Genomic DNA, 13,696 nt, shown 5'->3' with positions numbered 1-13,696 from the left:
TACCCTTTAGTGTACCATAGATAACGGAGACAACTTTATTATTTCCAAACAGGTACATTCGATGTAGACTGTTTGACTTCAGAGCACCACAGAGCTGGAATGAGACAACGCTACACGGTTCAGTCACGTAACACGCAAACCTCTACATCTTATTATCGCTATGTCACATATTACATTGCAGCTGAAGAAATAGAATGGGACTTTTCTCCCAATCGCACCTGGGAATATTTATTTTATGCAAATCAAAGTGGCAGGTATGTTAATATTAAAAGGCATTTTCTAAATTAATAAAGTCTTATTGTTGATACATATCATGCAAAATATAATTAATTTTTTGGACAAATTTTCTGACAGTATTTGTGTCATTAATAAATTTTGCAATATATTTTATTAACAAATTTTGGCTCTCTTTCTCTGAAATTCTGCATTTTTCACTCTTCCCTTTTCTTCTGTATTGAGTGTTGTTTCTGCCCCTCACTGAATATTACTGTGTATGGAGTACAGTCTTGGAGTAGGGGGCTGTGTAAAATGTACAGAAAATGAGGGTAGGGGAGGGTCACTTCAAATAATTATATCTCGGACGTTACAAAACTTTGATGTGAGGAGATTCTCTTTCGTATGAGACTAAGGTTTCTTCTATTTATATTATTTCCAGAGATATCACTGGTTAAAACAGTCAGAATGGGATATTTATATCATTTATATTATACAGCTGTATATAAATATTCTGACTGTGTTTTCAACCAGTGACATCTATAGAAATAATATAGATAGAACTGCACTGCAATATCCTCTTTCATATGGCACCAAAAGCAAGTTTATGACACAGATACTGCCAGAAAATCAAAAGTTGTCCAAAAGTTTAGTTACGCTTTAAATCACTATGAAGTGTCCAACCAAACTGTGCATTGACTGGACTAGAACCAACCCAACTGTGCAGTGACTGGACTAGAACCAACCCAACTGTGCAGTGACTGGACTAGAACCATCCCAGCTGTGCAGGAACTGGACTACAATCACCCCAGCTGTGCAGGGACTGGACTACAACCAACCCAACTGTGAAGTGACTTGGAATAGAAGCAACCTAACTGTGCAGTGACTGGACTAGAACCAATGCAACTGTGCAGTGACTGGACTAGAAACAATGCAACTATGCAGTGACTGGATTAGAACCAACCCAACTATGCAGTGACTGGATTAGAACCAACCCAACTGTGCAGCGACTGGACTAGAAACAACACAACTGTGCAGTGACTGGACTAGAAACAACACAACTGTGCAGTGACTGGACTAGAACGAACCCAACTGTGACTAAAATAGAATATGCAGAACATATGTAATATAACAAATTTATTTGAAACTAAAATTCAGCATAAAATAGATTCACAGGGCATTGGCTGTATTGGATTTTGTATGAATGGGATGTTATGTCTGTGAGGCTTCAATAAAGTTAGCCATAAAAAGACAACAAGAAATATGTAAATTGCTCTTCAGGCAAAACAAACAGCACTGATATATACTGTAAACACACATAATACATACACATTCTCCTAGGCTTATTTATCTATGTCATACATATTATAATGCAAGTATGATTGTATTTTTTCTGACAGTCCTGGAGATACATACTTAAACAAAACTCGAACAACTCTTGGTAAAAAGTATATGAAAGCTGTGTACCGAGAATATACCGATGGCACGTTTACAGTGAGAAAGAAAAGGTCCAAGGATCAGAAGCATTTGGGAATTCTAGGTAAATAATTGTCCTGTCCTCTGTATTTGTCCGATACCTTGTATTGGGCTGGAAATGTTTTTGTTTATTACACTATATTGAATCAGTAATGTTTCCACTGCTCTTTATATAACAGGTCCGCTCCTGAAAGCTTACACGGGCGATCGTATGAAGATCATATTTAAAAATAACGCCAGTAGATCGTACTCGATGTATGCACATGGTGTTAAACCCCAGGATAATAACATTAAACCTACTAAGCCAGGTAAGAATATTTATAGGATAACAATATATACAGTAGTAGTTCTTTAAAATATCCTGAACCATGTATAATCCATTGTGTTTACACTGTTATAGGACAGGTACAAACATATATTTGGAATATACCGAAACGTTCTGGGCCTAGTAACAAAGAAATATATTGCGTAACTTGGGCTTACTACTCCAACGTTGATCAAGTGAAGGTAATTTTTTTTCTATCTTTTCTTATAAGGGTGCATTCACACAGAGTTTTTTGGCACTGTTTTTGCCACAATAACTCGAGTAAAGAATCAGCACTGAAAAACAGAATCCCATTGAGTTCAACGGGTTCCATCTTCTGCGTGGAACACATTGAAATCAATGGGTAAAAAAGCCTCCCATTGATTTCAATGTGTACCACACAAAAAACGGATCCCATTGAAGTCAATGGGAGTCTGTTTTTCAGTGCTGATTCTTTACTCGAGTTATTGTGGCAAAAGCAGTGCCAAAAAACTCAGTGTGAATGCACCCTTAGGCTAGATTCACACAAAATAATCTATTATTCAGTTTGTTTTTGCAGACCATTGTGAGCTTTTAAGTGGATCAACAACCTCTTGTTATTGTCAGCAGCATTTAAAAAAAAATAAATCTAAAACCTATTCTGATTTTCAGACAACCCACAGAAGTGATCCAATCAGACATTGGGTGACTTTAGTGCCCCACATATACAATCTCTTCATAGCATTATCATTAGGGTTGAGCCGATCTTGACTTTTCAGGATCGATTTTGAAATCCGATCATTTTTCATTCGAACCCGATTTCAATCCTAATGCAAGTCAATGGGATTTTTTTACTAATTGGAGATCGAATTTTAAAAACAATCCTATTCACTATACAGCATGGAATCTAACAATTGAACGCTTTGTTAGAATCCACGCTGTGTAGTGATTTAAAAAAAAAATAAATCCTCTGGCTACTTAGTCTCCCCTGGTGTCCACTTACCTGAAGAGAAGGCTGGTCCGGTGCCCGGTGTTCTCATTCTTCTTTGCCTCGCTGCCCCCTGCCTCCCAGGTTAGGAGAGTGTGGGCGGGTTAGGAGAGTGTGGGCGGGCACTGGGAGAGGAGACGTCACGGCTCCCCGCCCTGTACCCGCCCACACTCTCCTAAGCTACAAGCCCCGCCTTCTTCCTAGCTCTTTAAACACTAACCTGGGAGGCGGGGGCAGCGAGGCGAAGAAGAACGAGAACACCGGGCACCGGACCAGCCATCTCTTCAGGTAAGTAGCTACTAAAGATGTTAGATAGTCTCGCATTAGAATGAATAGGAGACTAGCTAGCAAAGCATTGTGGGAAATGATCACGTATCTCGATCCCACCTAAAAAGATCGCTCAACCCTAATTATAATGAGAATCAGTTGTCAAAAAGCAAACCACAAAGAGAATTATTCCCTTTTATTATTCTAGATGAATAGATTTCATTTTTTTTTAAAAAGGAATCGAACTGAGGCGGATTATCATTATGTACAACGGTAGGAATAGAACGGTAGAATCTGCCTTTATAGAAGATTGCTGTTCCAGAAACCTGATAGAAGTGAATAGTTCTGCATGCACTGCACCATCCCATTCACATGGCGTACCTGCTGACCCCCATTCCCTATATCACTGGGAGTCCCAGCAATCCCCCAGCCCCCAGTATTCAGATTCTTATCTCATCTTAACAGTTAGTATTACTCACCCTTTCAGAGGCAATATTTGTTTGCGTACCCTTCGATGGAGATTACATTGATAGGGTTGAGGGATCGGGATCGGAAAAGATCGGAAAAGATCGGATTCCGATCATCAATTGAGTAAATTTCGTGATCAGGTTACGATCCCGCCTAAAAAAGATCGGGAATGGAATTCCAATCCCAATCGCTCAACTTACCTGCACATAACTGCTTCCGCTCCCCGGAGCTCTGGGCCGTTGTTGTCGGTCCTTTCCTCTCTCATTCACATGCCTGCAGAGCCCCCGTCTCCCTAGGCTAGTGTTACTGATGCTGGGAGAAGGTGGGGCTTGTTGTGGCTTAGGAGAGTGTGGGCGGGTACAGGGAGGGGAGACAAGAGTGATGCACTCACGTCTTCCCGCCCACACTCTAAGCCACAACAAATTCTGCCTACTCCCAGCATCAGTAACACTCATGTCTCCCCTCCCTGTACCCGCCCACACTCTCCTAAGCCACAACACGAGCCGCCTACTCCCAGCATCAGTAACACTAGCCTAGGGGCACGCACGGCGCTCTTCAGGAATGTGAATGAGAAAGGAGAGGACCGAGAACAACGGGGAGCGGCAGAGGCAGCGGTTCTATGCAGCGGTTCTGACCCCCAGACAGCAGGGAGGACTAAGTAGCTGGTGGATTTTTAATCACTATACAAGGGAATCCAAAAATTGAAGCGTTCAATTTTTGGACTACATGCTGTGTAGGATAGTTTTTAAAATCCGATCTTCGATCATTAAAAAATCCCATTGACTTGCATTAGGATTGGAATTGGGATCGGGTTCGGATGGAAAATGATCGGAAATCTGATTTTAAAAACTATCCTGAAATCTCAAGATCGGCTCAACCGTAGACATTGACTGTATTGCTTTTTTTCTTAGGATACATGCAGTGGGTTGATTGGACCCCTTGTTATCTGCAAGAGAAACCGTTATCCATGGAACTCGGAATGGAACGTTTTGCGCTTTGCACTCTTTTTCTTTATCTTTAATGAGAATGAATCCTGGTATCTAGATGAAAATATCAGAAAGTATTCTCTGAATCCAGACGAAGTGAACAAAGAAGATGAAGATTTCATTGAAAGCAACAAGTTGCATTGTAATCTTTATGTTCCTCTCAATTCTTTTATCCATTTATTTATTACGTGTTTTTATATCTGCACCAGAGTCTCCATATGGAGGATCAGTCACATTGGCTGTCTAAATTCGCTGGATGAAAAGTTGCCGCAAGTCTGACTTTTTTATTTGGTGGTTTCAGTTTAAAAGAACGGACACTTGACAGATCCCATTATAGTCAATGAGGGCTGTTTTAGTGGTCCTTGTGTCCATTGTTCTGTTCCTCCAATGGATTAGAACAATGGACACACGCATCTAGAGGTGAACATGGAATCAATGGAAGTATTCTGATAACGTCTGTAAACAATATTTATATAATAACATAGCGGGCTCACAAACTGACCGTTATACAGAGACTCCGGTGTGTATAAGAGCTGCTCATCTGTTCCTGATGTCTGCTGCATCTTGGCACAGTTAAAAAACTTCCTGCAAATGTGATCTGTGACAAATTTCTACAATTAGATGGATGATACATGAAATGGGAAAATCAGAAATCAGCTGACAATAATGTAGAACATGGCTTGTATTTCAGGTATCAATGGACTAATGTATGGCAATTTACAAGGCCTGGAAATGCATGCTGGACAATATGTAAACTGGCATCTTATTGGTATGGGGAGTCAAGTGGATGTTCACACCGTACATTTTCATGCAAATAATTTTATATATACGGTAATTTTATTACTTTTTTATAAATTATTCTATGTTCTAAATTCATGATGGCTATTGGTTTAATGTATTTCTGTTCAATGAATCCAACAAATCAACCCAGATAGGTTACGGGTATCTGAATCAAATGGTCTTTTCCTCTTGAGAATCAGTGCACCTTTTACTAAAATATTTTTGTCCATATACAGGTTGTACATTATACGTTGTACGATATGCAAGTTTTTTTTGGAGCAGTGATAGTGTTACTGCTTACCTCTCTCGAGCAATAGCGATGTCCTTGTTGCTCCAAAGAACACTTGCATATTGAAAATAACTGCTATATCTTGGTAACAATTCACAAGGAAAAAAAACAAGTTTGATTCAGATGATTCTAAGATATCCATCTGCGGGGCTGGATTGATATAATGTTGTGATTACAGACGACGACTACCATTAAGGAAGTCTGTCATTAGGTTTCACCATATAAAGCTGCTGAAAGCATTGGGTAGGCAATGTGGTTAAACATAAACATAGCTTTTGTACAAAAAAAAATGTATTATTAAAGATGCCCTTTAATTCCATAGAGTGCTCTCTAGTTTCCATCCCCTCTAAATGACGGCTGTAGCGTCCATCCAGGAGACCGCTACAACTATCACTCAGAGCAGAGGGACTGTGGACTAGCTCAATGCAGAGAGCTGAGTGCACTTTAGGACAAGGGACAAGCAGAACACACAGGAATATACTACAATAAAAGCATTATAAAAGATAAGTTTAACCACCTTTTCCTGGCTCCTACTCCTTTTTAAATAGAGCCTGTCACCAGAATATCAACCGAGCCTGCAGATTGATTCACATGACCCTAACCTATCTAAACAGTGTTTTCCCCTTGAAAATTGGTGCCCCCATTGGCAAGATATTGCCATTTTTGTCAACAGGCAAATGAGCTCTTTGGAGGAATGAGGATGCTGCTATAGTTTCAAAGAAAAGCCAACGTCCTCATTGAGCATACTGACAAAAAAGGTGATACCTCTGCAATGGATTCACAAGAGGAAACACTGGACTGATATGCTCACTCTGACGGCAGACTCCCTTTAAGACATTACAGTTCGTGCTCTCTATAGATAGTGATGCATAGTTATAGCGTCTACTAGCAGTAGCATACCATATAATAATTTTACAGTATTGTGCCAGTTCTCAGAGTATAGAAATGGCATTAATGTGTCCCTTATCTCCTATGTTATAGAAAGGTGAATGTTATCGTACAGATGTATTTGAACTTTTTCCTGGAACAACTCAAACGATCGGAATGATAGCAGAAAACCCTGGTACATGGTTCCTGCACTGTCATGTTGATGACCATATGGTGGCAGGAATGAATACTGTATACACAGTACTGTAAGGTAAGTGAAAATATACTGAATCTCAATTATTGTTGTGACTTGTCTTTTCCTGAAATAACATATAAGAGATTGTGCGGCAACTGTGAAGCGGAAGCATATCTAGTCCATACTTTACTTTGTAATATGACAGAACTGATCATATCCATTTTTCAAGACCTGATGGACTTTAAGTAAGGACCCATTTACAAAGGATGACACAAACCCCACACGGTCTATGCAATAGTTGTTAGCACAGGGTGATGTGCAGACGGCAATCCAGCATCTTTTATGCTGCATAAAGCACCCATGCTTGATCTTGATTATGCGCCATCTTAATATTAACTTTGTAATACAACTTATCATAGGGAAGTGCTCCTATCTCCTGATATCAGCTCCTTCCTGCCCACCAAATGGCTCAATTCGGTGAGAGATCGGTCTATACTGAAGTAAAAAAATGTCGAAAAAGTTGGAAGGGCACTCACCCACACCGAGGCTCATCTTAAAAGACTTCTTTTATTAAAGATAACACATCCTTAAAAACAATTTAAGTGCAGGGAGGGAAAGATCAGCATAGAATGGCTAGTAGGCAACAGCCGTTTCGCGCAGCTCTGTGCGCTTTCTCAAGCCTTAAAATGCAATGATATACTGAAGTAACAAACAAAAAAACTAATAAGTAGAGAGAGGACTTGGGGTGCTATGATGGGTTTTAGAAAAACAATTACCGGTTAGTAATTTTCATTTCCCTTGTGAGTTATTAACTAGAACCAAATTAGGAAAGGGGTGAGGGGCAGCCACCAATTTGGCTATAGAAGCGTCAGACTTCTCTGCCCAGGAGGTTGTCACTGCCCTGGTAGAATAAGCCCCAAACCCCTTTGGAGGATTTAATGAAAGACAGAAGCCAAGTGGATTGTTTGCTTTATCCATCTTGCGATGGAGACTTTAGAAGCCTTTAACCCCTTCCAGTTACCCAGAAATTGAAGAATATTCTCATTTTTCCTCCAAGGAGCAGATACTTCAATAAATATTAGCGAACACCTTTCAACTAGGCAAGATCTCCTTCCCTTGTCACTAGTGGGGTTAGAGCACTAGGAAGGAAAGAATAATAATCTGCTCTCTGGGAAAATCAGAAACTGTTTTTGGAGAAAACATGACAGAGGTCCGATGCTGACTCTATCCTCAAAAAACAAACAGTGACAAGGCGAAGAAAAGGCCTGGATTTCTGGCCGATGTAATTGCCAGAAAAGAAAAACTAATCTATCTCACGAGATCCTTGGATAAATCCACTATATTAGAATTGAAGTAGGGGCCTTAGAACCTCAGATGGGTTATGGTGGGGGGCCTCCAGTACTGTAGACATAATGTAAGTATAGGAGTGTATCTCAACACAAACTGTTAGAGAAGAAACAGTCTGGCTACCTTCCCTTCTATCAGATGTATACAGTGCCTGGATTTGCTGTTCCTTTCTGGCTTCATTGTCCACATAGTGCCGGCCTGGAAGTGAACTGCGGAAGTGAGAATCGCGCTGCCATCACATCAGGTTACATGCACACTCTCCCAGACACTTCCCTGCCAGTATCCACGCCAAGAAGACCTCTGCCCGAATGAGTCATCAGCAGAACAAGGGGCAAAGACCTCACCTTGCCACAGTAAAGGGGTCCCAAACAACTTGCAGAAATGAGTAACGTACGCACTCCCGATCAGAAAAAAAAAAAAAAGGATTTTAAAAATAAATAAGAATCCTCTGCTCTCAGACTACTAGTCTCATGCCCCAAGGGATAGAGAGATAGGACTACTATACTTTTCCTTCTCCAGTCTAGAAGTGTGAATAAAATAAGGACCTCAAAAAAAGGAAAAAATATAAATGTTACGTCCCTTTTGAAAAAAGAAACCTCCTATACCCCCACGTTTCCTGTACTTTGGATGGGAAGCCCTTGCATGGCTGCAGTCAAGTGCAGGGAGAATTTGAAATGACAGCTCCTCCTTAAAGGGGTTGTCCAGGCAATTGGCTGAGGCCAATCAGCAGAACTCAAGAAAAGATCAGTGAGAAGCCGCAGGAGTAGAATGTCCCGAAGTGTGCCACAAGGTCACTGGAGCATTGGGGACAGGCAAGTATGATTTTTTTTTTTTTTTTTTTAACCTCTCCTGGTTGTCTATGTATTTAAAAAAAATGCCTGGGCAACCTCTAAGTGCTGCGATAAGATATCAATTATGACAGCATCTCGGAAAAGCTATCTTCCTAATATCCACAGTAAAAGAAAGCTCTAAATTAACAGAATTACACATGGTATATACTGTACTGGTAGGTTATCTTCTGTACCATTCAGATACCATGACAAACTTTACAGTTAGGTATATGGCTAGGCTAAGCCTAAATTCACGTGTGTGTTTCATTTGGTCTGCGTAAAAGCCAGATTTACTGGCATGAACAGTATACCAGGATATGGACTCCCAGCATTATAAGTTACAGTGTAATCACTATGGGACAGTATATCACTGGGAGGCAGGGACTCCGAGGGTCACAGAAAACTATAATGCTAGGAGTCCATCTCTTGGTATACTGTTGAGGCCAGTAAATCCCATTGATCACCTGAGAAATTCACTGCTGCTATTCTTTTGGTCTTTGCCTGTGCTTGATGGATTTTCCTGCAGCTGTGCCAAGCCATACACTCAATGTTACAGAAGCCAATCACCGGCCCCAGAATCTCATGTCATCCATCATTAAGTAAAAGGAAAATGTTTGTTTTGGTACCGTGTTAGCCAGTGGTTATAAAATATAAAAAAAAAAAAAAAAAAAAAAAAAACTTTGCAAGTCTTCAGTAGGTGATACCTTTTTTAGCCAGCTACCTACAGGATACTACAGACCTATTAAACAAACTATCCACTATAGGTCCCCTTCCAGATGGAACCATCCTGGCCACCATGGATGTAGAATCCCTGTACTCCAACATCCCACACCAGGACGGTATAAATGCCTGCCAGTTTTTCATGGAAAAGCGAGGTATGAACGCTGAATCGGTGGTGAAACTGACAAAATTCATCCTCACTCACAATTACTTCTCCTTTGGTGACTGCATCTATTTACAACGGACCGGCACCGCAATGGGGAGCAAAATGGCGCCACAGTACGCTAATCTCTTCATGGCCAAGCTTGAGAGTGACTTCCTATCCACCTGCACCATTAGGCCTCGGGCCTACTATCGCTTCATTGATGATATCCTAATCATTTGGACCGGGTCTGAGGAACAGCTGAAAACCTTCCATGAACAGTTCAACCAGTTCCATCCCACCATCAACCTGACGCTCAATCACTCCTTCTCCGAAATAAACTTCCTGGATGCAGTCATCAAGATACAGGACAACAAAATTGAGACATCGCTGTATCGGAAACCAATTGACCGCCCTACGTACCTAAGATGGGATAGTTTTCATCCTAAACACATAAAGAACTCCATTGTATACAGCCAGGCCATCAGATACCATCGCATATGTTCAAACCCTGCCGATAGGGACGAACACCTTGGGGGCGTCAAAAACACATTCTTGAGGCAGGGTTACCATCCAAGAACAGTTGATAACCAAATCACCAGAGCCACCAGGATACCAAGATCGGAGTTATTAAAATACAATACCAAACAGAACACTCGGGTACCCCTGGTTGTCACATACAACCCCCACCTGGAGACGCTGAGAGGAATCACACGCAAATTACATCCACTACTGCAAAAAGACAACCGTCTAAAATCCATATTTTCTGACCCCCCTCTCCTATGCTACAGACAGCCACCAAACCTCAGGAATATGATTATTAGCAGCTCACTGTCACCTCCAACTAACAAAAGGAACATTCCCATGTGGACAGAAGAGGTGCAAAACCTGCCCTTACATACTGACCACTGACAGGATAGAGATACCAAACTCTAACAGGGAATATAAAATCCCAGGTACGTTCACCTGTAACACACCTAATGTGGTGTATTTGATCATTTGCACCAAATGTTCCACTGAAAATCTGTATGTTGGAGAGACTGGTCAGAAACTCAGAATGAGAATTAATTCACATCGCCATACAATCAAACAACAGAGAACTGATCTTCCCGTGCCAAATCAATTTTGCCAGGAAGATCATAATATCACCAATGACATGAAAATCTTGATCTTAAAAGGGAACTTTAAATCAAGGAAACAGCGACTGATTTATGAGTACAAGGCCATGACCCTATTCCAGACGTTGGACAATGGGATGAACATCTCACGTGGGTTTATGTCTTTTTATACACATCATTAAGACAGCCATTAAGATAAGAACTGGGGGATCTGGCAATTGATTGTTTGTTGTTATAAGTATATAGTAATAAGCCTCTTCCCCCCTCCCTCCTGTAATCCTATCCCTATGTGTCCTGTTGTACATAAATATGCAGCCTCTAGAAAGTGTTTTTTAGTTATATCTGAAGAAGAAGCTCAGAGGAAAGCTTCGAAACGTCATATTCTGTCATCATTATCAGTTAGCCATTAAAAAAGGTATCACCTACTGAAGACATCCATCATTAAGGTGAGCGACTGCCTGCAGCAGTAACTTGGGTGTATGGCACATCACTGCAGGACAATGAAAAAGACAAGCCTGAGAATATATCAGGTAAATAATAATACTTTATTTTATGGAATTTACCTCTCTTTGATCTTTATGATCTCAGAAAACCCTTTTAGCACCAGTCAGTATTGCCACTTTGTCCAAACAAAGCTGACTGTATGGACGCTGCTGATCACCATAGCCTTATAAAGATGAGCCACAAACATAGCTAAAGTTGTCCAAAACAAGATAATGTAAAAAAAAAAAAAAAAAAAATTCTAGGGTCTAATGCAAAAGCTTAGAAAGGCACCCATAGCTGAAACAAGAAAGTATGGCAAAATACAGTATGGATATAGCTGACCAGATAACATGCTGCACTGCATAAGTAATAATAGTCATTCTCCTTTCCAGGTAATTTACAGTACAAATAGACATGGTGCATTCCAGAATAGCCAAGGTCTTACTAACCTTTGTAACTATGCAAGAGAAGACACAACCTTATAAAAGCCAAGATCACATATCAGAAAATACATACCATAAATGACGTGGGACCAGCAGAGATTGTGCTCACCAAAGAAAAGCAATACAATTCTATCTGCAATGTGATTTCAGATTTGCCATGTTTCTCAGGGCTTATGCACATACTGGAAGATCAATGTATCTAAAGGGTTGTAAGCGTACTGGAGATCTGTCCTGCCTTTCTGCTCCCCTAGATATCCACACAAGTCACATAGGTTTCATTGAATATATACACACATTGATTTTATATATACTTTCCACTACTACATACTATTACTAATAATGCAATGGGTTAGTGTAAACTTAGACCAGATTTATCACAGTGACTGATGCTGAATCTGGCGTATCTTTAGACTGTTTATTCTACATTTACACCTCTATTAGTTGACTTTGCGTATTCCAATAGATGCAGAGCTAAAGGCAGAATACTGGCTGCTTTAAATGGTGGCTGGTGTTATGCTGAAAATAATATGAAGCTAAACGCAGTCCCAAAACAGCTGGCTATAAAGAGATCATACATGTCCGTGTGATTTACCAAAGAGTATATACCTAATCTGCAAAGTAAAACCATTAAAACATAACTACACTGTCTACCAATAAGTATTTGGACACCTGTGCTAGAAGAGAAAAGCATTTATTCATATTCGATAGTTGATAGAACCTCCACAAGCGGCAATTACAGCCTCAACCCTCCGGGGCATGCTTTCGACTACTCTTTGTATGATGGCTAGTGGTATTTTATTCCATTCAGCAGGGAGAAGACAGGTAACTTCTTTCACCGATTTTGGACGCCTGCTGCACCCCTTAGTTCGGTGATCCTACCCGATAAGGTTCTAATCTGGGCTCTGGGCAGACCAGTCCAGTTGGTTAACCTGATTGTCACTGTACCAAGCCATGGTAGACTTCGCTACATGACAGTCGGCGTTGTCATCCTGGAAGTAACATTGGCCCGACCCCTAGAACTACCATAATGTAAGAAGCACACGGTTATCTAAAATAGTGCAATAAGCGTTGAGTTTACCACGCACTGGGACCAAGGCGTGACGTACATCATGACTGCAGATATCTTCATTTGTATTAGTGTCCAAATGCTTATTGGTAGACAGTGTATTAATATATTAGTTAAAATATGCCTCTAAGTGCTCATAAAAAGATACATGAAGCTTAAAGCAACATACAAAATACAATGTGACATAGGGTATCAATATTAAATGGAATGTTATAGTGCACCTTCAAGGGGGAGGACGTCCAATGGGGGATCAACTTGCATGCACTAAGTTACTGTCAGTCAGAGGGAACGGGTCATATAATTTCCCTATTACCCCCTAGTTAGTACTCAGACTAGCTCCTGCTCTGTCAAAGGCAGTCCTAGAACACTGACCAAACATAGTGAACCTGGTAGTCCCTAAAATGCAACGCGTTACGTCCCACACAGGACTAATCAGGATTCCATACAGCAGTAAATTGGACCATCCTACATATCAGAGATATCCCAAAAAACCTCCTCTCACAGTGGCGAGAAGCAGAGTTGCAGAGCAGTCCAGCACTCTCACAGTCAGTAAGCAGTGCGACCGCTCTAATGCAGACCGCCATAGTGCCCATTCCCTGTCCTCCTCCTCCTCAAAGGTCCACTATAACCCAGATGAGACCATTCCAATTAATATTTATTACTACATGCCATATGCATTTTGTATAGTGCTTTTAGCGTCATATACCTACATCAGCACTAGTACAGGCCTATTT

General features: G+C 40.7%; 1 protein-coding gene across 1 annotated transcript in view; it reads left to right on the top strand.

Moving 5' to 3' along the window:
* LOC142196759 (ceruloplasmin-like) overlaps window positions 1-6,897 on the top strand; it is a 59,143-nt gene extending 52,246 nt beyond the window's left edge. Inside the window, exons 12-18 of the mRNA XM_075266732.1 lie at window positions 53-254; window positions 1,614-1,753; window positions 1,869-1,997; window positions 2,090-2,196; window positions 4,607-4,823; window positions 5,373-5,512; window positions 6,732-6,897. Coding sequence (XP_075122833.1) covers window positions 53-254; window positions 1,614-1,753; window positions 1,869-1,997; window positions 2,090-2,196; window positions 4,607-4,823; window positions 5,373-5,512; window positions 6,732-6,887 — 1,091 coding nt within the window. The 3' untranslated portion in view covers window positions 6,888-6,897. The remainder of the gene's footprint in view (window positions 1-52; window positions 255-1,613; window positions 1,754-1,868; window positions 1,998-2,089; window positions 2,197-4,606; window positions 4,824-5,372; window positions 5,513-6,731) is intronic.
* Window positions 6,898-13,696: the final 6,799 nt, after the last annotated feature.

The sequence above is a fragment of the Leptodactylus fuscus genome, chromosome 3 (assembly GCF_031893055.1).
Source record: "Leptodactylus fuscus isolate aLepFus1 chromosome 3, aLepFus1.hap2, whole genome shotgun sequence".
In the NCBI taxonomy this organism is placed as follows: domain Eukaryota; kingdom Metazoa; phylum Chordata; class Amphibia; order Anura; family Leptodactylidae; genus Leptodactylus; species Leptodactylus fuscus.
This window is presented reverse-complemented; position numbering and strand designations above follow the sequence as displayed.